The 22893-nt window shown below is 45.0% G+C and overlaps 1 protein-coding gene across 2 annotated transcripts in view; it reads right to left on the reverse strand.

Moving 5' to 3' along the window:
* The window catches only part of CUEDC2 (CUE domain containing 2), a 59937-nt gene extending 37833 nt beyond the window's left edge, over nt 1-22104 (reverse strand). Inside the window, exons 1-3 of one of the 2 annotated variants that reach the window (XM_075347228.1) lie at nt 21922-22104; nt 21208-21378; nt 253-343 (exon numbers count right to left, since the gene is read on the reverse strand). In XM_075347228.1, the coding sequence (XP_075203343.1) occupies nt 253-326 (74 nt within the window). In that variant the 5' untranslated portion in view covers nt 327-343; nt 21208-21378; nt 21922-22104. The remainder of the gene's footprint in view (nt 1-252; nt 344-21207; nt 21379-21921) is intronic. The other variant, XM_075347227.1, reaches the window with a different exon arrangement.
* Nucleotides 22105-22893: the final 789 nt, after the last annotated feature.

A 22893-nucleotide genomic window follows, 5' to 3' on the forward strand; every position in this document is an offset into this window, starting at 1 on the left:
CCGGGGCAGTGCACTGAACACACCCAGAACACATACTTAATTTCCATAGGCATTCACACAGTAACAAACTGCATAAATAAAGTTATGGATGACATTATCTTTCAGAGGGCAGCATGACTATATAACAGAGGATGGATTGTTCTGACAGATTCCCTTTAAGAAAATCAATAATTTCACCAATGCGATGTCTAGAGAGGAGGTGAAGCGTGTGCGCTGTAGATAATAAAGACTTCAATGTAGTCTAAAACTCACCTTAAATCTGCATTGGGTATACGAGACTGGATGAATCCTGTAAGTGCATCTCGGATAATATTTTCCAGAGACATCCCTTTCTTATTTATACCTAGAAGTCACCATATTACATTTTACAATATACTTCAGTTTCTAAGTGCAGGCGATAGAGAAATAAATATAGCCTTTCACAATACATCTTTCTGCTTGGAGACGAGACTCTACAAAAAGGCAGCAATTTGTTGTGTGCGAGTCGAGGGGGAAGCAACAGAAATAGATAGAAAGGGCACTTTCAAAATCCAGTGAATGACACGCAGAATACAGCACAGATGAATGACACTGCCTCAATCACTACAATGTCGGCATTACCAACAATCTGGGATCAGTTTTATAAAAACATCAAAACTACAACCAAATGTGATAACCACTGTTCCTAGCCAAAAGTGTGCTCTGTGCAACTGTCACTCACTTCTTCCCGCAAGTCTGTATCCAGCAGGTCAAACAAAGTGCTCTGATGGCGCAGCAAATGCTACAGCTGCTCAGTGGCCACTGATTGGCTGCAGCAGTCAAGTGACTTTATGTGACATGATTGGCGGTGGCATACAGTGCTGAGATTGGAGGAAATATATGGAGAGAAGGTATGCACGCCAGTGACTATGCAAGGGGAATACATGTAATAGCAGTAACTGCTGTGTGAATACTGGACTGAAAAATACAATAGCTACATGCAAAAATGAAAAAATTACAATGGAATCTGCGTTACTGCCATGAAATATGAATAAAGAGAAATTTAGCTATTGAATTGATCAATGCAACAGAGCCCCAAAACCTCTTCACAGTATTCTCTTATTTTTGGGGTCCCTAGCTAATGTGTGTCTTCTCTTGCAGTTAAAAAACTTACCATGTATGAGAAGCGGAGACCCAGGCTATATATGTATATGTATAATGTGGACCGGCAAGGTATGGGTGGGGTTGTGTTCACAAACGAAAGACTACTAACAAATAAAGAAATAACGTTTGGAACACCACTCTAAGTCTGAGCTGGGTACAAAAACCTAAAAAAAACTTCACTATATAGCCTGGGTCTCAGCTTCTCATACATGGTAAGTTTTTTAACTGCAAGAGAGGACACACATTAGCTAGGGACCCCAAAAATAAGAGAATACCGTGAAGAGGTTTTGGGGCTCTGTTGCATTGATCAATTCAATAGCTAAATTTATCTTTATTCATATTTCATGGCAGTAACGCAGATTCCATTGTCATTTTTTTCATTTTTACATGTAGCTATTGTATTTTTTAGGCCAGTAGTCACACAGCAGTTACTGCTATTACATGTATTCCCCTTGCATAGTCACTGGTGTGCATACCTTCTCTCCATATAGTGAAGTTTTTTTAGGTTTTTGCACCCAGTTCACACTTAGAATGGTGTTCTAAACATTATTTCTTTATTTGTTAGTCTTTTGTTTGTGAACCCGACCCCACCCATACCTTGCCGGTCCACATTATACATATATAGCCTGGGTCTCAGCTTCCCATACATGGTAAGTTTTTTAACTGCAACTTTCTCTATGGTAAGTATTATACAAACAATTCACTTTTTTGAAGGACCTGTGGTGAGGTCATACCCATGTAACCAGAAGGGACGGGGCCTCAGCCAACAAAGCTGGATACCAGATCACATGGGTATGACCTCACACAGATCCTTCAAAAAAGTGAATAGTTTGTATAATACTTACCATAGAGAACAGAGAGAGGGAGGAACAACAGGCAAGGGGCGGGAATCCATATGAATAGCCACCCAGAGATTATCTGCTCTGGTGCAACTGTCACTCAAGAAGCTGCTGAATTTATAAACTTCACTTTCTTGGATTTGAAAGCCTAAACATCCGAGCTGACCACTACAGGTATGTAGAGAATCAGCCCGATAGTGCCAGTAAAGCACTGGCTTTAGCTTATATATGAAAATCCTGATGATTGGTTCCCTTTAAGAGATGGCAGTTGGTGCTGATGAGATTTTATGTAGCGTGAGGAATCACTCACTGGAGCTCACTTCTTGACATAGCAAACCAGGAACACTGCCATTTTAAGAGTCCAGCAACTTTATTTCTAAGGCTGGAGTCAGAAAGTAGCATGAGCTCTGTCCGAGTGTTGATCCGTGTGCAATGCAACTGCAATGCGATTCTGTGATTTTTCTCATGATTGTAGTCCATGTACAATCCATGTGTGATCCGTATGGGATCCGTTTTTATTCTCAGCTGCTATGTCATCTGCCATTCAGCTCTGCTACATGGCCACTGACAGCAGACACAGACAGAGCCGCGGGATCAGAATGAAGTCGGATGAACATCACCCGACTTCATTGTCATCCCGCAGCTCTGTGTGTTATGGCCTCATTTTCGGTCACCGGTGAAGGTCTCACCGATGACCGCAAATCCCCTGAGTGACTTAAGTGATCTGCGCGATCAGCGGTGACATCACTGAGGTTACCCGCGGCCACAGCTGAAGTCATCCAGCTTAGCCACGGGTAACCTGAGTGACGTCATCGCTGATAGTGCGACTCACTTCAGTTGCTGCGGGGAGCTCACAGAGAGCGGTCATGGCCTGTGGCCGCTCTCTGTCAGCTTCTGATGTAGCAGAGCTGTAAGCGTCGTGGGAGCTCTGTGGATTACGTCGGACCTGGAGGGGTATTTGGGGATTAATAAAGTGGAGAAAGAGGGTGGGTTTTTTTTGTCACTTATGTCAAATAAAGGATTTTTGGGTGTATGTCTTTATTTTCTTTAACTTACAGGTTAATCATGGAAGGTATCTCGGGGAGACGCCTGCCATGATTAACCTAGGACTTAGTGGCAGCTATGGGCTGCTGCCATTAACTCCTTATTACCTTGATTGCCACTGCACCAGGGCAATTCGGGATGAGCCGGGTACAGTCCCAGGACTGTCACATCTAATGGATGCGGCAATTCCGGGCAGCTGCTGGCTGATATTTTTAGGGTGGGGGGCTCCCCATAACGTGGCGCTCCCCATCCTGACAATACCAGCCTCCAGTCATATGACTTTACCCTGGCTGGTATGAAAATTGGGGGGGAGCGCACGCCGTTTTTTTTAATTATTTATTTATTGTACTGCACGATATAGGCCCGCCCACCGGCAGCTGTGATTGGTTGCAGTGAGACAGCTGTCACTCAACGTGGGGGCGTGTCTGACTGCAACCAATCATAGGCACTGGTGGGCGGGGAAAGCAGTGACTACTAGATGACATAATGAGCGGCCGGCTTTTTCAAAAGAGGAAAAGCCACCGGAGCTTTGTGACAGCCGTGCACTGCTGCGCTGGTGATCGGGGATCGTGAGTATGAGAGAGGGGGGGGAGGGATAGACCGACCGACCGACAGACAGAGAGAGAGACAGACTGATAGAGATCGACCGACATCGACAGACCTTACTCATTTCCAGTGTTTTCTGCAACGTGATAAATGTATTTAGAAAAACGCATGTCACTAGGATGGTGTGTGTGCCGTCTGTGTGACATCCGTTTTTTTCACGTACCCATAGACTTGCATTGGAGTGACCTGCACGAGAAACTCTACAAAACGCAGCATGCTGCGATTTTTTTCTTAGTCCGATTTGGAGTGAGAAAAAAATAGCAGATGGGAGCTGCCTCACTGCTTAACATTGGTCCGAGTGCAATGCGAGATTTACTCGCATTGCACTCGTGCGAGTTAATCGCAAGTGTGACTTCATCCTTACACATAAACCAGTACTCCAACCCAACAAAATAACGCAGGCTTTCTTGCGGCTTCAAAGCAACACAAACACGGTTTGGCGCTCGTTCCTGGTCAGGACAAGCGAATCCTTATTCTCTCACAGAATCCTTCCAGAGGCATCCCAGCCTCTGCATACCGACCATGTGTCAAACAAACAGACTCCACTTAACATATGGGGACACACCCATGGATGGAGGTATGTGAAAAGGCAGATACGTCCTAATGAATATCTTATTACAAACAGGTCCCAGACTCACCATCTTACAGTAGATAGAAGAGGGAGTAGAGGGCTGAGCTCTGCTTCTAGCTCCTCTCTCTGCCTCTAGCTCCTTCCTTCCCCTGCTCCCTACATGGAATCTCACCAGAACCAAGTGCCATCTCCTATTTCAGTAATGGAAACCCTTGCCTTTACCAACTACAGATTTTACCTGTGAATTGAGTATTTTGAGAATGAATAATCAGTCTAGAGGAGACAGAAGCACATTTCTCTGATAAGATATATTGCAAAGTTTCTTATTTTTATGTGTACTATTGATTGATGAAATAAGAATTTGAACAACGGTTACTCTATAAATATGAAGAAATATCACATTAAGTTAAAAACATTCTCAGTGTGTACATAAGGTTATGGGGGTAGCGTTCAGGTAAAGCTTTCCACTTTGCCCAGATCTGATTATCTACCTATCTTCCTCTAGTTCAATGACAGTTCATCCTTTTAAGAAATTCTCTCAATCCGGGAACATTGATGTTAAGCCAGCGGTAGGAAATCAGCTTCCTAGGCGGATATAATACACATTTCAAACAATTCTCTCTTATTTGTCTTCTACATTCGATTTAGAGCGCAGCCTCATACAATGGGAGGCCGAGTCTGACGCACGAAAATGGATCAGAAAAGAACATGCTGTTAGCTTAACGAAACAGATACACGGATCAGTAAAATATAAAAATGGAAGTGTGAATGTTTCCCTTTAATTCTCTGGGTCTGCATGCTGTCTACTGTGAATGGACTGCACAGTGATGAGAAATAATGCCTGTCTGAATATGCCCTTACATCACATTGCTGCTCGGCATAATAAAGCCATCATGGTTGTGGCATGTACCACATTTATTTGATCTAATAACATTATAGAAATAGACTTGTTACCACTATCTTAATATTCTGCTTATAGCCCTATGCTTCTGAAATGTCACATTGGAGCCCTCTCTATGTATAACCTCTCAGACATGTGAATCTCATCAAGGCTCCATTTGGGCACTTAGGCCCCCAAGATGGAGAGCTGAAAAAGAAATGTGGTCTCTCAATCTAAGTGGATGGGTCGAGGTGTCTGCAACAACCATCATGGATTGTTAATCCTGTTGATTTTGAAAGTCGACTAACCCCTTATATTCCTACTTGTTTCCTGATCAAAAATGATTTAGTTCTAAAATAAAAATGAAGCAAATAATATCATTATAAGAGGAGTGAATACAGAATGACTTTGCAGGCGCTATCTGGCATCTTGGAGATATTCGAGACCACAAACCAGTGTGAACACAGGGCTCTGCACAGCTCGGGGTAATGTTTTAGTTGATCTCCAGCAGACCTATCCTATTATATTTCGGAGACAACAACGTGGACATTTCACCCTATCAACGCTGGATATCTTGTAAGCATTTGCCACCGAAGGACACATTATAAAATGAAACAAAAGGAAACAATTCCTGCAGTTGTCACGAGTCGGATGTAACATCAATCAGATCTTTGAAGCAGTCGAGGGATCAAAGTTACACTTGACAGAAGCATTGAATTCCCAGTCTGATCAGTCATGGACTTGTGCAACTTCACAATCCTGTCTGGAGCAGCTATTAGACTGACTGGTATTCAATGCGGTAATTAATACCGATCCAATGCTGCAAACTGATGAAGAAAGCCGTTCAATTCACAGGTTTTCTAAATAGGGCTCCAACCCGACAGCTGGGGCTTCAATACAACAGTAGAAGCCAGAATGGGGGAGTATCACGCATCTTCATAGCGTCACAATGTGGAGGGTGTTATTTCCGACCAGAGGACAAAAAAACATTAATTTGTGGTATATTTAATGCTATTATTCATTTTTCGTACTTCTTCTAAATATTAGGAACAGAAGAGTGAATATCATTTACAGAAAATAGATACTACCGTATGTAGTGTAAAGTATCAGGCAGCTGGATTTTATAGAATATATATAGTAAGAAGGCGTCAGTTTACAGCTATAGGTTACACACCGCTGTCATATAGCAGACTGGGGACAATCTTTTCTAGGATTACTAGTCTACAATGCATGCACCATGGTCTGGGATGAGCAAACTTGGCACCTGCATGTCACTTTAGGTTTTGTCCCCCTCCTCCTCACCCCAGTAATCAGACTACAAAGCTCCTCCTGGGTGTCTTCCCCACCTCCAATGGTATGAATTGCATGCAATGGCCCCCACAGCAGTCTTCCCTGCACTTCACCAGTAGTCCCAGTGGCTCCTACAAAGAAGTAACCACAGCAGCGATCCTCTTCCCCATGAACATTAACACCAAGTCTTTACCAGCCCACCTCCCTTCCCAGTAGTCACAGCAGAACTCACTAGCCACCTTCCCAGCATGCTTTACCCAGCCCCTACAGCTCAGTAATCACTGTAAGCATTTTAAGGCCGATCACCACACATCTAGTAGTCACAGCACAACTTCTTCACCCCCTTCTAGTCCATTCCCCTCCTCAAATCCCTACCTCCATACCGGTAGTCAGATTTTTTACACAAACAGCATATATTGTCCAGTCCCCTCTTAGTGACCTTCATCCCTACTCAGAATTGGGGTGAGCCTTCCTGTTACCTCTCAGAGCCTGAAGCCCACCTCCGGTCCCCTCCCGCTTGTAAGAAGCTATACACTGCGCTTATTGATGTATTTGCCATATGACAGGGCTGAGCACCCTCTACCTGTGGAAACAAACTGATCACTTCTGAAAAGTGAGACAGAGCTTCAACTTATTCAAATCCAGGTCAATGGAGGACCAGAAGATTCAGTCACCAGGGTGGAATGTCGAGTTTCCATGGAAACTAAGTTTTGTTCAGCTTCACAAAATAATGTCACTGCATGAATTTAAATATCCATAGAACCACATTTACTTATTCTGTGCCAATAGGTAGTCAGCAGAAATTTTAACCTGGCACTTACAAGACACAACCAATTAATCACACTGGTAATCCAGCTTACCTCAGATTCATGCTGCAGCCACAATCAGTAAATTTGAGTCACTATAGTCCAGGCCTGGACAATGTTAGGCCCTGTGCGCACTGGAAAACAGAATTTTCTTAAGAAAATTCCGCAGGGTCTGAAAGATTACTGCACCCGCGGTAAAAAAACGCAGCAAACCGCACCCGAAAACTGCATGCGGTTTGCCGCGGTTTTACTGCGGTATTGCCGTGTGCGAGTTGGTACATGTGCTTTAATGCATTCAATGCAATAAAGCACATTGAAAAAAAAAAAAAGAAAAGAAAAAAAAAGTAATTTCCTTCTGAGATAGATAGCAGACAGATAAATAGACAGATAGAAGAATAGATAGAGGGATAGATAGAGTCCCTGTGAGCACACGCTGCATTTCTCACGGTCAGCAGTGTGTTCCCATTACCGGCCGTGGGAAATGACCTTTAATTACCTCTGCTATCTCGTTGCGAGGCTGCATTCAGCGCTGTGTGTCAGTCGCGGCTGGATGCAAGCATCGCAGGACATGGATTACGCCGGAGCTGTGTTTTGGAAAAGGTTAATAAAGGGGTGAACCAGGGTCTTTTTTGTGTTTTATTTAAAATAAAGGATTTTTCGGTGTGCGTGTTTATTCACTTTACTTACAGGTTGATCATGTCAGCTGTCTCATAGACGCTGCCATGATCAAGCCTGGACTTAGTGACTGCGATGCGCCGCCATTACCTCCTTATATTACCCTGATTGCCACCGCATCACGGCAACAGGAAGAGCCGGGGACACTCCGGGACTGACGCATAATGGATGCGACAGTCCCGGGGCAGTTGCGGGCTGATATTCTCGGCTGCGGGAGGGGGGGTTTGGGACATTAACCCTGTCCCTCGCCCTCCTCAGCCCGAGAATACCGGGCCGCCGCTGTGTGTTTACCTCGGCTGGACGGTAAAAATACGGCGGAGCCCACGTGTTTTTTTTTCTATATGTCAGTTTGCTTTCTATGTGTATTCTAAATGTCTGTGTGTGAGTGTGATGTGTGTGTTCTATGTCTGTGATGTGTGTGTGTTTACTCTCTGCTCTGCTTCCTCTTCCTGTCATAATGACATCACTTCCCTGCAAACCGCAGGGCAGCGATGAACATTACCGCAGGTAAACCGCGAAATACCGCAGGGAATAACGCAGGAAAACGCAATGAACCACACAGAATTTGCTGCCTGCGTTATTCCCTGCGGGATTTCACGATTACATGGCAGTCAATGGAGTGAAATGCTGCAGCGACGTGCGGAAAAGAAGTGACATGCAATTGTTTTTGCTGCGGGAATCCCGCAGCAAAACATGCAGCTGTCAAAATCCGCATAGTGCTCACAGCATTTTTTTTCCCATAGGTTTTGCTGGTGAATCACTGCAGAGATGTTATGAACATAACATGCAGCGAAACATGCAGCAAAACTGCAGGAAATCCGCGGCAAAAACCTGCAAGTGCGCATAGGGCCTAAGATAGGTTTTACCACTAGTCAGAAGAGAGCTCCCATTAAAGGCAGGGCTGTGGAGTCAGTGTCCATTTTGGTGGAGTCAGAGTCAATATAAAATGGACCGACTTTGACTCCTAAAATATACGAAGGGCTGTTGATAAGCCTTTGGTTTTACCTAGAAAGAAACGAGATAGGATGATGAAACTTTACATTTATTCCACATACTCTCCCCTGATGTCAACACACTTCTTCCATCGGTATTCCAAGTTCTGTAAGCCTAGCAAAAAGAAGGATTTTGGTTGTGCCTCAAATCAGGCATCCGTAGCAGCCATGACATCAGAAATCGTGTGAAATTTGGTACCTTTGAGATGTTTCTTCAGGTTTGGAAACAGATGATAATCGGAGGGAGCTAGATCTGGTGAATAAGGTGGGTGGTCAACCAGCTGGAAGCCAAGCTCTGCCAGTTTTGCCGTGGTTGCTTGTGCAGTGTGAGCGGAGGCGTTGTCTTGCAGGAACAAGATTTCTTTGGACACCTTGCCGCGCCTTTTAGCCTTCAGAGCTGCTTCAATTGGTCCAAATGTTCAGTGTAATGCCTTGCATTGATGGTGGAACCCTTTTGAAGGTAGTCCACTAGCAGCATGCCCTCCTTATCCCAGAACACAGACGCCATTACCTTAGTGGCTGATTTTTGCACTCTGAACTTCTTTGGATGAGTTGAACCACTGCGCCTCCACTCTTTTGACTGCTCCTTGTTTTCAGGGTCATACAAATAAAGCCAGGTGTCATCCATAGTGACCACTCGATCCAGGAAGTTCTTATCAGTCCGGTAACGAAGACAAATGGACCGGGAAGTTTTCACATGCATTCTTCTCTGATCTGTTGTCAAACATTTGGGGACCCACTTTGCAGCTAGCTTCCTCATATCCAAATGTTCATGGATAATGACACAAACATGTGCACGGGAAATCCCCATGATGTTTGCTATTGCTTTAGCTGAAATTCGTCGATTCTCCAGTATGAGGTTGTGCACAGCATCGACAATCTCCAGAACAACCACCACTCTCGGTCGTCCAGGACGTTCCTCATCATTGATGCTGAAGTGCCTGTTTTAAATTTGGCAACCCAGTTCTTAACTGTGGAATATGAAGGGCACCGATCCCCAAATGTCTGCGACATATCACAATGAATATCCTTCGTGGACGTTCCTTGCAGAAACAAGAAATTTTATCACTCTTCTGCTCTCACTTGCTGTGAATATCGCATTAGACTCCGACCTTTTGTTTTCCTGCGTGCGTAGAACACTGTTGCCATAAGCAACAAACACAAAATTTTGAAAACCTATATTAGACATAAGGCTTTCATGTTATGAAACATTCGTTACCATAGAAACAAAAAAAAGATCACAAAGCCAAAGACTTGTCAGCAGCCCCTCGTATAATACATTGGGTACAGCGGTTCAATGCAATATGTGATGAATATTTTTTTCATAAGAATTTGGGAAAGTTATGAAAAATCTTATAAATATAATCTGTTCCATTTCTGATCAAAGAATCTAGGCTTTTTGTTGAGAGGAATCTGTGCTGCACTTCAGCTACATGACATAAGTAGTGAAGCTCCTCCTCTACAAATAAGGGTAAAAACCACGGCTGTGGAGTCGGTAAGCCAAACCTTCGACTACGACTCAGACTCCTCAATTTCCCTTGCACCGACTCCGACTCCCACATACATTGCTTATATTTAAATGAAAAATTTATTGTAGTACAATGTGAGCATCAGACATTTAATCATTTTTATGATACAATAATCAAGATATTTAGATAGAACATAAAATATATTTATTGGAATACAACTTTAGAACATAAAAAAACTGTAATAAATTGTAAATATGTAATACACTATGTAATATAGATTACATATATATTGTGTGTGTGTATATATAATTACAATTTATTACAGTTTTTATGTTCTAAAGTTGTATTCCAATAAATATATTTTATGTCCTAAATAACTTGATTATTGTATCATGAAAATGATTAAATGTCTGATGTTCACATTGTACTACAATAATTTTTTCACTTAAATATAAGCAATATACTAAATGTTATTATTTAGTATGTTTTTGTTCAAAACTGTTGTTTGCCACTTACATAGTTTATTACATAGTGTTATATATATACTGTATATAACACTATGTAATAAACTATGTAACTGGCAAAAAACAGTTTTCAACACAAACATACTAAATAACATTTGTGCAGTCTATGAATTTGTTGTAAGAAATAGAATTACCTCCATCAGATCCTCCTTCATGGATGACCTCAAATCTGACCTAATAATGTTAAGGCTAGAGAACAACCTCTCTACAGTAACTTGGGTTGGAGGCAAAGCCGTAACCACATGGGCAACATCTCTAACAATTTCCGGGTATAAAGGAATTGCCTCATACACAGTCAGTTTTGATGAACGGTTGAATTTTTCTACTTCTTTGAGAGCAAGTGAAAACTTTTGCTAAAATCTGGTCAATCTGCTGCTATAGGAGACGGAGTGAAATATTTTTCCTTGCGGCAACGCTTTGCCTGCTCCATGTCATCCAAATACTTGTCAAAGTTAAAATCATCTGATGAGGATGAAGATATGGCAGAAGCAGCACTGTCAGGACCCAAGTCCTCTTGCGCCTGGCAGTCCTGTAGCCGCTCATCCTAACTGCTACCTCACTCAAATCTTCTTTTCCTTTAGTAAGCTGTTGATCATCAAGCAGTATACAATGACTTGGCTCCACATAAACAGCTGCCAGAAGAATTTTATTTTCCAATAGCTGTGTCTCTCTCTGTTTCATTGAAGCAGAAATGCCATCTGCAATTAAACCTCCTGTTTGGGACAGGCAAAACAGCAAGTTCTTCCACTCCTTTATGAAAATGCCAGGAGTTAAATCCCCAGCTTGTAATTTTTTAGTCACGGTAAATGGGTGATTAAGCAATTCCTTCAATTCAGTCACTTGTGTCCATTGACCTTCATTTAGGGTTACCTGAGGGTTCACCATATCTATAAGAAACGATTTTAGTTCAAGCAATCGCTCAATCATTAAATAAGTGCTGCCCCACCGAGTGGCTTGATCAACAATTGCCCCTTTTCCAGCACGTCTCTTCAAGATGGAATCAATTTTAGCGGTTCTGGCGGCAATAACCAATTTCCTAACTTTTCCAATCAGATTTCCAGCATGTCCCTCTTGCAGACTCTCTCTTATTGCCAGCTGCAGCATGTGCACAACACAGCGCATGTGATGAATATGAAAGTGTTTTGACGCAGCTTCAACAAGATCATCTAATTCTAAAGTATCATTTTGCTGTTCTTCTGTTGTGATATCTGTTTGTTCCTCAGTTACATGAACAGCACTGTGGCCTTCCATCTCTAACAGAAGAAAATTTAGGATTCAGTATATCTGTTGTTCATTACTCTCATTCATCAGTTTAAGGCTATGAACCCACGGGGAAAGTGTCCTGCGGATATATCCGCAGGACATTCCGCAGGAGCTCCCAGAAAACCGCAGCACAACTTTGTCTGTTTACATGCTGTGGATATACAGCGGAATATCCTGCAGATATACTGCGGGCATTCTACATTGAAGATACAGTACCATGGCTTCAGCTCTGCATCCTCAATGCAGAACAAGTGCTGGAGTGATCGGGGCGTTCATACTTACCTCTGTCACGCAGCACTTCACTTTCCAGCCGTGTCTGTCTGCACATTGCCGGAGAAGGTGGGCGGGTCTGCACTAGCTCTGGCTGTCACATGACTGGAGGTCGTGCAGGCCCCGCCCACCTCCTGCTGCTTGCTCCTGGCTCCACCGCGCACTTCTCTGCACTAGAGGAAGTGACTCCGGTGTCTTCTATCAAGGCAGGTAAGTATGGGATCATGCAGAAAAATCCGCAGGAATAATTCACATGCTGCAGATTTTTCCGCAGGCGAATCCGCATTATTTCCGCTGCAGAAACAAACGCAGCATGGGCACAGCACTCCCCAAATGCCATAGAAATTGCTGGGGACTCACTGTACTGCAGATTTTTGAAAAATCCACGGAATTTCTGCGAAAAATATCGTGGCAAATTCCGCAAATTTTCCGCAGTGTGGGCACATAGCCTAATTGTACTTATCATGTTTGAAGCATTGTCCTTTACAATAGCAAGTAACTGTTCTTTTTTGAGTTCGTAATCTTGCAGAACCTTTTCCACTAAGGCCTGGAGAAACTGGCTGCTGTGATGAGCTTATCTTTTACTGCCAGTGTCTTGCTAACAATTTCTTTCTTATCACAAACATATCGAACATTGATGGAAAAATAATTCAGTGACTCTGGCATGCCAGCAAAGGCAATGGGTTTCAAGATAGGAGATTCACACACATCGTTTTGTGAGGACCCGTTTTTGGGCTCAAGAATGGATCCTCACAAAGAATGAGCATGTCAGTTTGTGTGGTGTTTTTCTAATCTGCTTTTGCTATTGAAAACATTACCTATGAGCTCAGAAACCTTTCAGGTGATGTGGTTTTTAAAAAGCTGATCTGCTTTTACAGCTGAAAAACATATCCTCAAAAAATGCAGCAAAATGCTGTGTGTGAATGTAGCCTTAGATCAGGAACAGAACAGACATTTATAGGACATTTCATAACTTTCCCAAATTCTTATGAAAAAATATTCAGCACATTCTGCATTGAACTACAGTACCCAATTTATTATATATTTTAGGAGTCGGAGTTGGTCCATTTTATACCGACTCCACCAAAATGAGCACAGACTCCGTCTCCACATCCCTGGTAAAAACAAAGACACAAAGAATGCCTGCACTCATCCCAGAGCTGCTAGAGACTCTAGAGTGAACACGAAAGTAGAAGTAAGGTAATTACTTCTTAAGGAAAGTCTAAACTTTCAATAAACAGCAAAATGATCCTTTAGAATTAGATGATCTTGTTGAAGCTCCTTCACATCTCTCTCCTATTTACACATGCGCTGTGATGTGCACACGATGCAGCTGGTAATAAGAGATAGTCTGCTAGAGGGACATGCTGGAACTCTGGTAAAGTGGGGAAATTGGTTATTGCCGCCAAAATCCCGAAAATTGATTCCATCTTAAAGAGATGTGCTGGAAAAGGGGCAATTGTTGATCAAGCCACTCAGTAGGGCAGCACTTATTTAATGATTGAGCGACTGCTTGAGCTTAAACCCTTTTTTGTAGACATGGCCAACCCTCAGGTAACATTAAATGAAGGTCAATGGACACAGGTGGCTGAACTGAAGGAATTGCTTCATCACCCATTTAGGCTATGTGCCCACGCTGCGGATTTACCGCGGATTTGCCACGGATTTACCGAAAATCTGCAGCAGCGGCACTTCCAAGCCATTTCAATGGCATTTTGGAAATGCTGTGCCCATGCTGCGGATTTTTCCGCGGCGGATTTGCCGCGGATTTTGATCCGGAAAAATCTGCAGCATGTCAATTATTGTTGCGGATTTTGTTGCGGATTTTTCCCATGCAAGTCAATGCAAGGTGTAAAATCCGCAAGAAATCCGCAGGTCTGTTCCCACAGGCTCTTTTTCCTGCGGATTTGGTGCGGATTTCGCAAACAAATCCGCAGGAAGTGATGTAGGATAGTTCAGGAAGAGGAAGTTTCACCATTTTGTAGTGTAGAGTAGTGGCAGTGTAGTCGTGTTGTGTCCGAACTCTGGATTGCCAGCTAAAAGCAGCTAGTTACAGGCTGCTTGCTTTTAGCTGGCAAAACAGGATCCCAGGTCTTTTTTCACAATTCTTTTTAAAAAAAAAAAAAAAAAATGTGCTCCGCTGTATTTTCACTGTCCAGCCCGATGCAAGCAAGCAACTGAGGGCTGTGCTTCTCAGCGGGATAAGGCTGAAGTATTCTCTGCCCCTCCCGCTGAGAAAAACAGTCCTCAGCTGCCCCTGAAAATGGCGGCTCCGTTGTGAAGCGCCATTCACAGGTGCTGTATCGAGGCTCATCCAGCTGCCCTGATGCATTGGCTGGCTGGGTAATATATTACGGGGTTAATGCCAGTTTTCTGCAAACTGGCACTAAGCCCGAGGTTCATAATGTCATGCCTGTGTAGACAATGCCATTATGAACCTCCGTTTGGTACTAAAGAAAAGAAAACACTTTTTGAAAAATTTTATTTGAAAGAAAAACACACACACATCCCTGATTGCCATCTTTATTACTCCCTGAATCACAGTGACTAAACAGTACAAGCTGAGGATTTAGCTCCCGGAATTTACATAAAGGAGTGCAAGAACTTGCTGTTTTTCCTGTCCCAAAGAGGAGGTTTAATCACAGATGGCATTGCTGCTTCAATGAAACGGAGAGAGACACTGCTATTAGAAAATAAAATTCTTCTGGCAGCTGTTTATGTGGACCCAAGTCATCTTATATTACTGGATGATCAACAGCTTACTAAAAGGAAACAAAGCTCTGAGAGAGGTAGCAGTTAGGATGAAAAGGCTACAGGACTGCCAAGAGCAAGAAAACTTGGATCCTGCCAGTGCTACTGCTGCCATTTCTTCAGCCTCATTAGATGAGAGTTTAATTTTGAAAAAATATTTGGACGACATGGAGCAGGCAAAGTGTTGCCGCAGGGAAAGAGATCCCACTCCCATAGCAAACAATTTGACCATATTTCAGCAAAATTTTTCACTTGCTTTCAAAGACATAGAAGAGGTTCAACCGTTCATCAAAACTGACTGTGCAGGAGGCAATTTTTTTATGCCCTGAGATTGTTAGAGATGTTGCCTGTGTGGTCACCGATTTGCCACCAACTCAAGTTACTGTAGAGAGGTTGATCTTCGGCCTTAAAATAAACAGGTCAGATTTGAAGTCATCTATGAAGGAGGATCTGATGGAGGTGATAGGATTTCTCAGATCAAATTCATAGACTGCACAAATGTTATTCTGTACATTTCTGTTGAAAACTATTTTTCCCCCACTCACTGCATAGTGTATTGCATATTTACAATTTATTAAACTTTGTGTTCTAAACTTCATTCCAATAAATCTATTTTATCTAAATAGCTTGATTATTGCATCATAATAATGATGATTAAAAGCCTGATGCTACAATTTTACCACAGTAAATTTATTGGAGTTGGAGTCATGGAAATTGAGGAGTCCGAGTCAGGGAATTGGCTAACCGACTCCACAGCCCTGATTAAAGGGAACTTGTCACCTATTCACCTGCAGGACGGTCCAATACATTCCAAAGGGCATCATTGCTCTCGGGTCCTGCGACCCCATCCATCTTGTGCGATCGCCATCCTCCTTGCTTCTTGTGGATGACACGTGCTACATCATCCACACAGTGCCCTCCATTGCATGTGCACTTTGTTATGCCCTGCTCATGGAAATCTCGCACATGCACACATCTCATTCCCGGTTTCAGACACACTCTGCATATGGTCGGAAGTGCAGGAGACTTCGGATCATGCCCAGTGCACTTATGAAGCCGACAAGCATGCACCTGGCTAAAGGAGGCCAAGAAATGTAGCGGGAATTCCGTGAGCCGGTGGTGACATCATGGAAATCATGGTAACGCACCCACTGGGGCGTGATACCATGGAAAGAGGGCAGACTAGTTGGGGTGAAGCAACGCACTTGCGACTAGTCCCAGCGCTTATTAGCATAGGGAAAACTTAAAAGTTATAAACCCTACAGCAGTGATGGCGAACCTATGGCACGCGTGCCACCAGGGGCACGCAGAGCCCATTCTGCTGGCACGCACGCTGTGTCCTCATCCTGCCGCTTTGATCTGCTGGTGCAGTCGCGCCGGCAGATCAAAGCTGTGTTCGAGCGCAGCAGACATTTCTCATCGCTCTGACACTCCTCCTCCCCCAGGCTGCAGGTGTGTTGCCTAGGAGACAGAGGAGCGTCAGTGAGCAGCGCCGACGTAATAAGGTCTTCTGGCCGCGTGGGAACTGGGGACCCAGCGGCGTGCAGCGGGGGAGCGTGTGCAGGAAAGTTAGTTGTGTGTTGTGATTTTTTTTTCTTTTATAACTCGTGTGCGGCTGTGCCAAGGTGGGGCTGGGGGGGGCCAGCGCCAGCATGGGGTGGGGGAGAATGCACATGCCAGTATGGGGGGGGGGGGGGGGAGAGAGATCGCACATGCCAGCATGGGGGGGGGGAGGACGCACATTCCAGTATGGGGGGGGAGGGAGAGATCGCACATGCCAGCATGGGGGGGGGGGGGAGAACGCACATGCCAGCATGGGGGGGGGGGGAGGAGAAACACACATGCCAGCATGAAGGGGGGGAGAACACACAAGCGAGCATGGGAGGGAAACATGCATGCCAGGATGGAGGAAACATGCATGCCAGGATGGGGAAAACATGCCACGATAGGGTACATTTACCAGGAAGGGGAACATGCCAGGAAGGTGGACATTTACCAGGATGGGGGTACATGCTAGGAAGGGGGAAATTTACCTGGATGGCGGTAAATTAACCAGGATTGGGAACATTTACCAGTATGGAGGACATTTACCAGGAATGGGGTACATGCCGGGATGGGGGAACATTTACAAGGATGGGCAATATGTCAGGATGGGGTACATTTACTAGCATGGGGAAACATGCCAGAATGGGGTACATTTACCAGGATGGAGGACGTTTACCAGGATGAGGTATATTTACCAGGATGGGGCCATGATGGGGACAAATATACCAGAATGTAGGACATATATATCAGGATGGGGGATATGTTTACCAAGAAGTGGCCCAGGAAGGGGGACATAACTACACAATGAAAGGGGAGGGGAGCAACTCGTACGTCTTTATGAGATTTCAAGATGTTCAGACTTTGAAATGTAGATGTGGATTTAAGGGTGACATCTGATTGCATTCCATGCTAAAATCTGTCTAATATGCTGCAATATTTTCCAGAAAGATCAACTGCTGTGTCTGGAAAGGGCTCAGCTTCAATGTGTGGTAAGCATGCATGAGTGTCATGCCCCCTGCTGAGAAGAGAAGACTGCAAAGGTAAGGTTACAATCAATTATTTACATAATAGGATTGGTTGGCACTTCAGAAAAAAAATTGGGTTTAGGACTACAGTTTCGGCACTCGGCCTGTGAAAGGTTCGCCATGACTGCCCTACAGTATATTTAACCATAAAAATATAGCCAGAAGTTTATGTTTTAGGATATATAGATTTAATACCAGAAGGTTGTCCACCTCTTTTGGCCACAATGCAAAGCTTCTACAATAAGACCGGCATCCACCTCTAGTGGAGTTAAAGAGGACCTGTCACTTGCTCAAAACAACTGAGTTAACAGAGTTGTAAGGTTTTTCTTTTTACAATGTTGCTAATAACTAACAGGCAGATAGTTGCTAACTACCCACCGGTTGTGCCTGGCGCCAATGTCTGCAAGCACAGATCAGTCACAAACTGCTCATGACGGTGATGTCACATCTACAGAGCAGTGGCTTCTCATTCACTCTGCTTTGTTGGTGGGGCGTTACTGTCAACATCGTGCTGATGGATAGCTTACACCAAGCTGCAGGAAGACGACTGTCAATCAGCATGATGCCAGCAGTCACGTCCTGTCAACAGAGCAGACTAGAAGAAGAGCTGCTTTGTTGACCTGGAGAAGCTGAATTACCAGGAGCAGCCGGTGACCGCTCTGAGCCACCACCAGGTACACAGAGCAGGTAGTTGCCTTTGTTAGCAACCATCTGCCTATTAGTTTTTAGACACATAGTTAAAAAAATCCAAGATAAGCCCTTTAAATACCTTTTATGACTCCCTGCTTCTTTTCCAGAAACATTCATGTCTCACCCCAGGGCTATGTGGTACTTGGTCCGGGGGGTTATGTACAGGGGAACATTTATAAAGCTTGTATAGTGACGCCACTTGCAGGTTGCAGTTATGCTGATGGAACCGCGGCTGCAGTTTCTCACAGCTGGGGCTGGTGTTAGTGGCAGCCTGGATGTTGGGCCCTCCGCAATTAGGGCCAGGGCCCCAGGGAGTTAGGCGCGGAAAGAAGGAAGGCCACACACTGAATTGTAGTGTAACTGGTTTCTTAAAGTCCACGTTACACGCTGCGATATCGGTACCGATATCGCTAGCGTGGGTACCCGCCATCAGTTGTGCGACACGGGCAAATCGCTGCCCGTGGCGCACAACATCGCCCAGACCCGTCACACTACTTACCTGCCTAGCGACGTCGCTGTGATCGGCGAACCGCCTCCTTTTTAAGGGGGTGGTCCGTGCGGCATCACAGCGACGTCACTAAGCAGCCGCCCAATAGAAGCGGAGGGTCGGAGATGAGCGGAACGGAACATCCCGGCCACCTCCTTCCTTCCTCATTGCGGGCGGGACGCAGGTAAGGTGAGGTTCCTCGTTCCTGCGGTGTCACACACAGCAATGTGTGCTGCCGCAGGAACGACGAACTTCATCGTTACTGCAGCAGCAACGATATTCGAGAATGGACCCCCATGTCACAGATGAGCGATTTTGCGACGATGCAAAATCGCTCATAGGTGTCACACGCAACAACATCGCTAAAGCGACCGGATGTGCGTCACAAATTCCGTGACCCCAACGAGATCGCTTTAGCGATGTCATAGCGTGTAAAGCGGCCTTTACTCACAGCGATTGGATGGCTGGTACCCGGAGGAAGGCTGGTTTTTACCACTGGTCCCCTTAGTCCCAGTGCCGGTTTGGTGACCTGGTGGCTTCTTTCCCCTGCACCCTTCTCTAGTTGGTGGGTCCCCGTGCCTTGGAGCGTCTGGGGGTCCCCTCCTTGTAGTCTCTCAGTCTTTAGTCCATACGGCGGGAAGTTGGAACCCTGTAGGGTCGGTTTTCTGTTCTGGTCCCTTTTTCTCCCGTCACTACTGGTGCACCAGGGCTTTACGGTCAGTGAGGTCCTGGATGGTCCCCTCACTGTGCAGATTTTATCAGTTCTGCCTGGAGCGTTTGCCTGACTGAGGCCTCTGTACCCCATCGGTGATATGGTTCCGTGAGTACTCCACCGTACTCCACTGACAACCACACGCCTGGGCTCTCAAGTCACCGGTACACTCTCCCGTCAGTGCGATTGCGTTCGTCTCATTTCACTTCTATTTACTGACTCTCTGACCCCTCCCCACCTGGTTGTCGTCTAGTGGACTGGATCAGCGCCAACCCTGGGTGGAAATCCATTGGGTCCAACTCTATTCTGTTACCAGTCCTTGGGGAAAGGGAAAAACAGGGATTACAGTATGTTTTGGTGTTACTGGCACTGGTCTTCCAGGTTCCTGGGGTTAGACCCTGCATCTTTGACAGGATGCAGTACCTTGTTGCTCCGGATTGCTTCAGGGGCGCTACATTCACATTTGTTTATTTTGGAGAGCAATAGGTCTCTGTTTGCAGTCCAACTGGGCTTTTCGCCTGAGTCTTCTCTGTGGATGTGCACTTTTCTCACACCAGCCCAGACGCTACCAATCACAGCTCAGCAGCATCTGAGACTGACAGATCTGCTGCCGAGCAGCGTCTGGGAGAGAGTGAGGAAAGTACACGTTAACAGGGAAGACTCTGAAGAAATGCCCAGTTGAACTGCAAGCAGTTATTTCACATTCTGAGCTCCAGAAGCAACAAAATGTACCGTATATATCTCTGCAATGGACTAACGCAGTGCAAAATGGAAATAAGCTGCCCAATCAGGGAAGCTCAGATTTTTTTTTCTACAAGGTATTTACCTCAATTTTACCAAGCAAGTGACAGATCCTCTTTAAATGAATCTGTCCTCAGGTTTGTTCCCTTCCCTACAACCCTCTGTAGCACCTTGGCATACTTTAAAAAAATAAAGATAAAAAAAAGTGTGTCTTGGCTGTATGATAATGAGCACTGAGCATTTCAATGTGCGTCTGTGTACCATACACATTGCCCCCATGGTGGCTGGTTACACTGCCATGCTGCCTCTGATTGACCAGGATGACATCTCCTGCATCGACTGACACAATGACTTCCGCATGTGTGATTTTCTCTGCTGAGCGTGGTGCAGAGTAACGCTCTCCATATATGTGACAGGTGATGTCATCCATGTCAATAACTGGAAAAGGGCAGTGTTACCTGACACAAAGGTGCAGAGCGTGGTCCAAAGATGCCAAACTCATCAATCATTATACAGCAAGGGATATTTTTATTATTTAAGGTAAGCGGGGGTGCTGTAGACAGGTTACAGGAAAGTGATAACATGGTGGGGACGGATTACATAGGAAAATAATGACGTCCAGTTACTTTTAACCTGGTTAGCTATTAATTTTGATTAGTGTCACGTAATGTCATTTTTTTATGTTTTCTAAAGAGATTTTACATTCATCACCAGTAAACCCATTCCATGCAGTGAGAAGTGACAGGGGGCTCCTCTTCTAACTGATCACTAGGAGAGCAAATATTCTCCTTTCTTGACAACAGGAGCATTAAAGGGGTGTTCCAGTTGTGGAAAACCTCTTTTCATCAGCTGCATTTGTATACAGCAAACTGTTCTTTGCTCTTGGGTTCAGAGCTGACACTCACTTGGTTCTTCGTCTGCGGCGGTGTTACCATCACATTGATCACGCTGCAGTCAATAACTAAGCTCTGTGGCTCTGATGGAGCTGCTGAAGCAGGTCACCGATTGGCTGCAGTGGTGTAGACATGACATCAGCGCTACAGACCATAACAGACTCCAGGTGCAGTGGTTCATCTCTGGAATGGGGGAGTAAAATAAGCAGCAGTCAGGGACCGCGGTTTTCCTTCCAAAACTGGAAGACCCCTTAAAGTCCTTTCTGTGGGACCGAGGGGACAGATGTAATGAAGCCTTAAACACTAGAAGTCCCAGAGAGGGGTCATTTAACATTTCTACCATTGGAACCCTATGGAGCTCGAAATTCCTGGGACTTCTAGTGTTAATGCCCTCATAATAAATGGTGCGCACAGCTCGGCAGTGTGAACAGCGCAGTAGGGTGCGGACCCTACACACTGGTGGGGTAACCTGTGGCACATAGCCATCGGTGTGCTGCAGAGCTCCAGCACATAGCTCAGTGAATGGAGGCTATGCCAGGGAGCTCCATGCAGAGCACACAGGCCTCACTGTTCTGCCTGAGTCCCAGTCCATAACCAGCACCAGTGCCCAAAATATGTGCCCCTGCACAGAGAGGTGCCCACAAAAACAGCGCCGCCTGCTGGAGCAGTGCACTGCAGCCAAGTACTCACATATCTGCACAGAACCACCTGAGTGTTCAAACCTACCGCTCCAATCCAAGACACAGGCAAAGGTGCAGCGTCGCGCCTCTCACTGACGTCACTTCCGGGCACAACAATCTCCCGATGATGTGGGCGCCGCCATGTTGGTTTTGGGCAACGACTTCTCTACAGCGGCTCAGGTAAGAGAACAGCAGCGTAATTGTGCGTGCGCTGTAGGACAGGTGGGACACAGCTCTCTCCACTCCATAAGAATCAAGGGCTATAGTAATACCAGAAGAAACGCTTCTTGTCAGCGACAAGTTCCGGGTTAGCAGGCGGCCAATCAGTGCGAAGGGCGGAGCTTGTTGTGTTTACAAACAGTACTCTGCTCACGTGATTGGAGGCTTCCTGCGCCTCTTCCCACGTGATTTAATACATAAGTACCGTAGTGGTTAATCACGAATCACGATTATATCTATCACACGCGCTCTAAGAGGAGACGTGAAACACAAAGCAACCAATAAGATGGGAGCTGTCATTTCCCAAAAGGTGTTGGAAAAAGAAATCTGAAATTTGATTGGTTGCTAAAGACATTATGTTGTAGAAATGTTAAACATTCCCATAGCACAGTTTTAGCGCTCATGAGAGATGAGTTGGTTAATCTAAGGGGTTTTTTTTGTTTTTTTTTTACAGGCGTTTTCAACCACTGCCAGAAAAGTCATTATTATTATTATTATTATTATTATTATTGGCCCATGGCCCGTTAAATAAGCAAAAGTCTCTACTTATCTACCAGACAACTGCCATTCCTCCACTCGTTCCTCCACCAGCCTCCTGCCATAGCAATGTCATGTGACCAGAGGCGGAAACACCATTGGTGCAATCTATGCATCCACACGGGGGCACAGGTGTATGGGGGGCACTGCCACCAACACAGCAGTATTGAAACGATGAGGCTGAAAGGCAAAAGGCACAAAACTGGCGTCTTATCCTGGTAGGAACCAGTATAAGGGGGTGCAGGGGATCACCTGGGGGAGT

Source organism: Anomaloglossus baeobatrachus, chromosome 5 (assembly GCF_048569485.1).
Source record: "Anomaloglossus baeobatrachus isolate aAnoBae1 chromosome 5, aAnoBae1.hap1, whole genome shotgun sequence".
NCBI classification, from domain to species: domain Eukaryota; kingdom Metazoa; phylum Chordata; class Amphibia; order Anura; family Aromobatidae; genus Anomaloglossus; species Anomaloglossus baeobatrachus.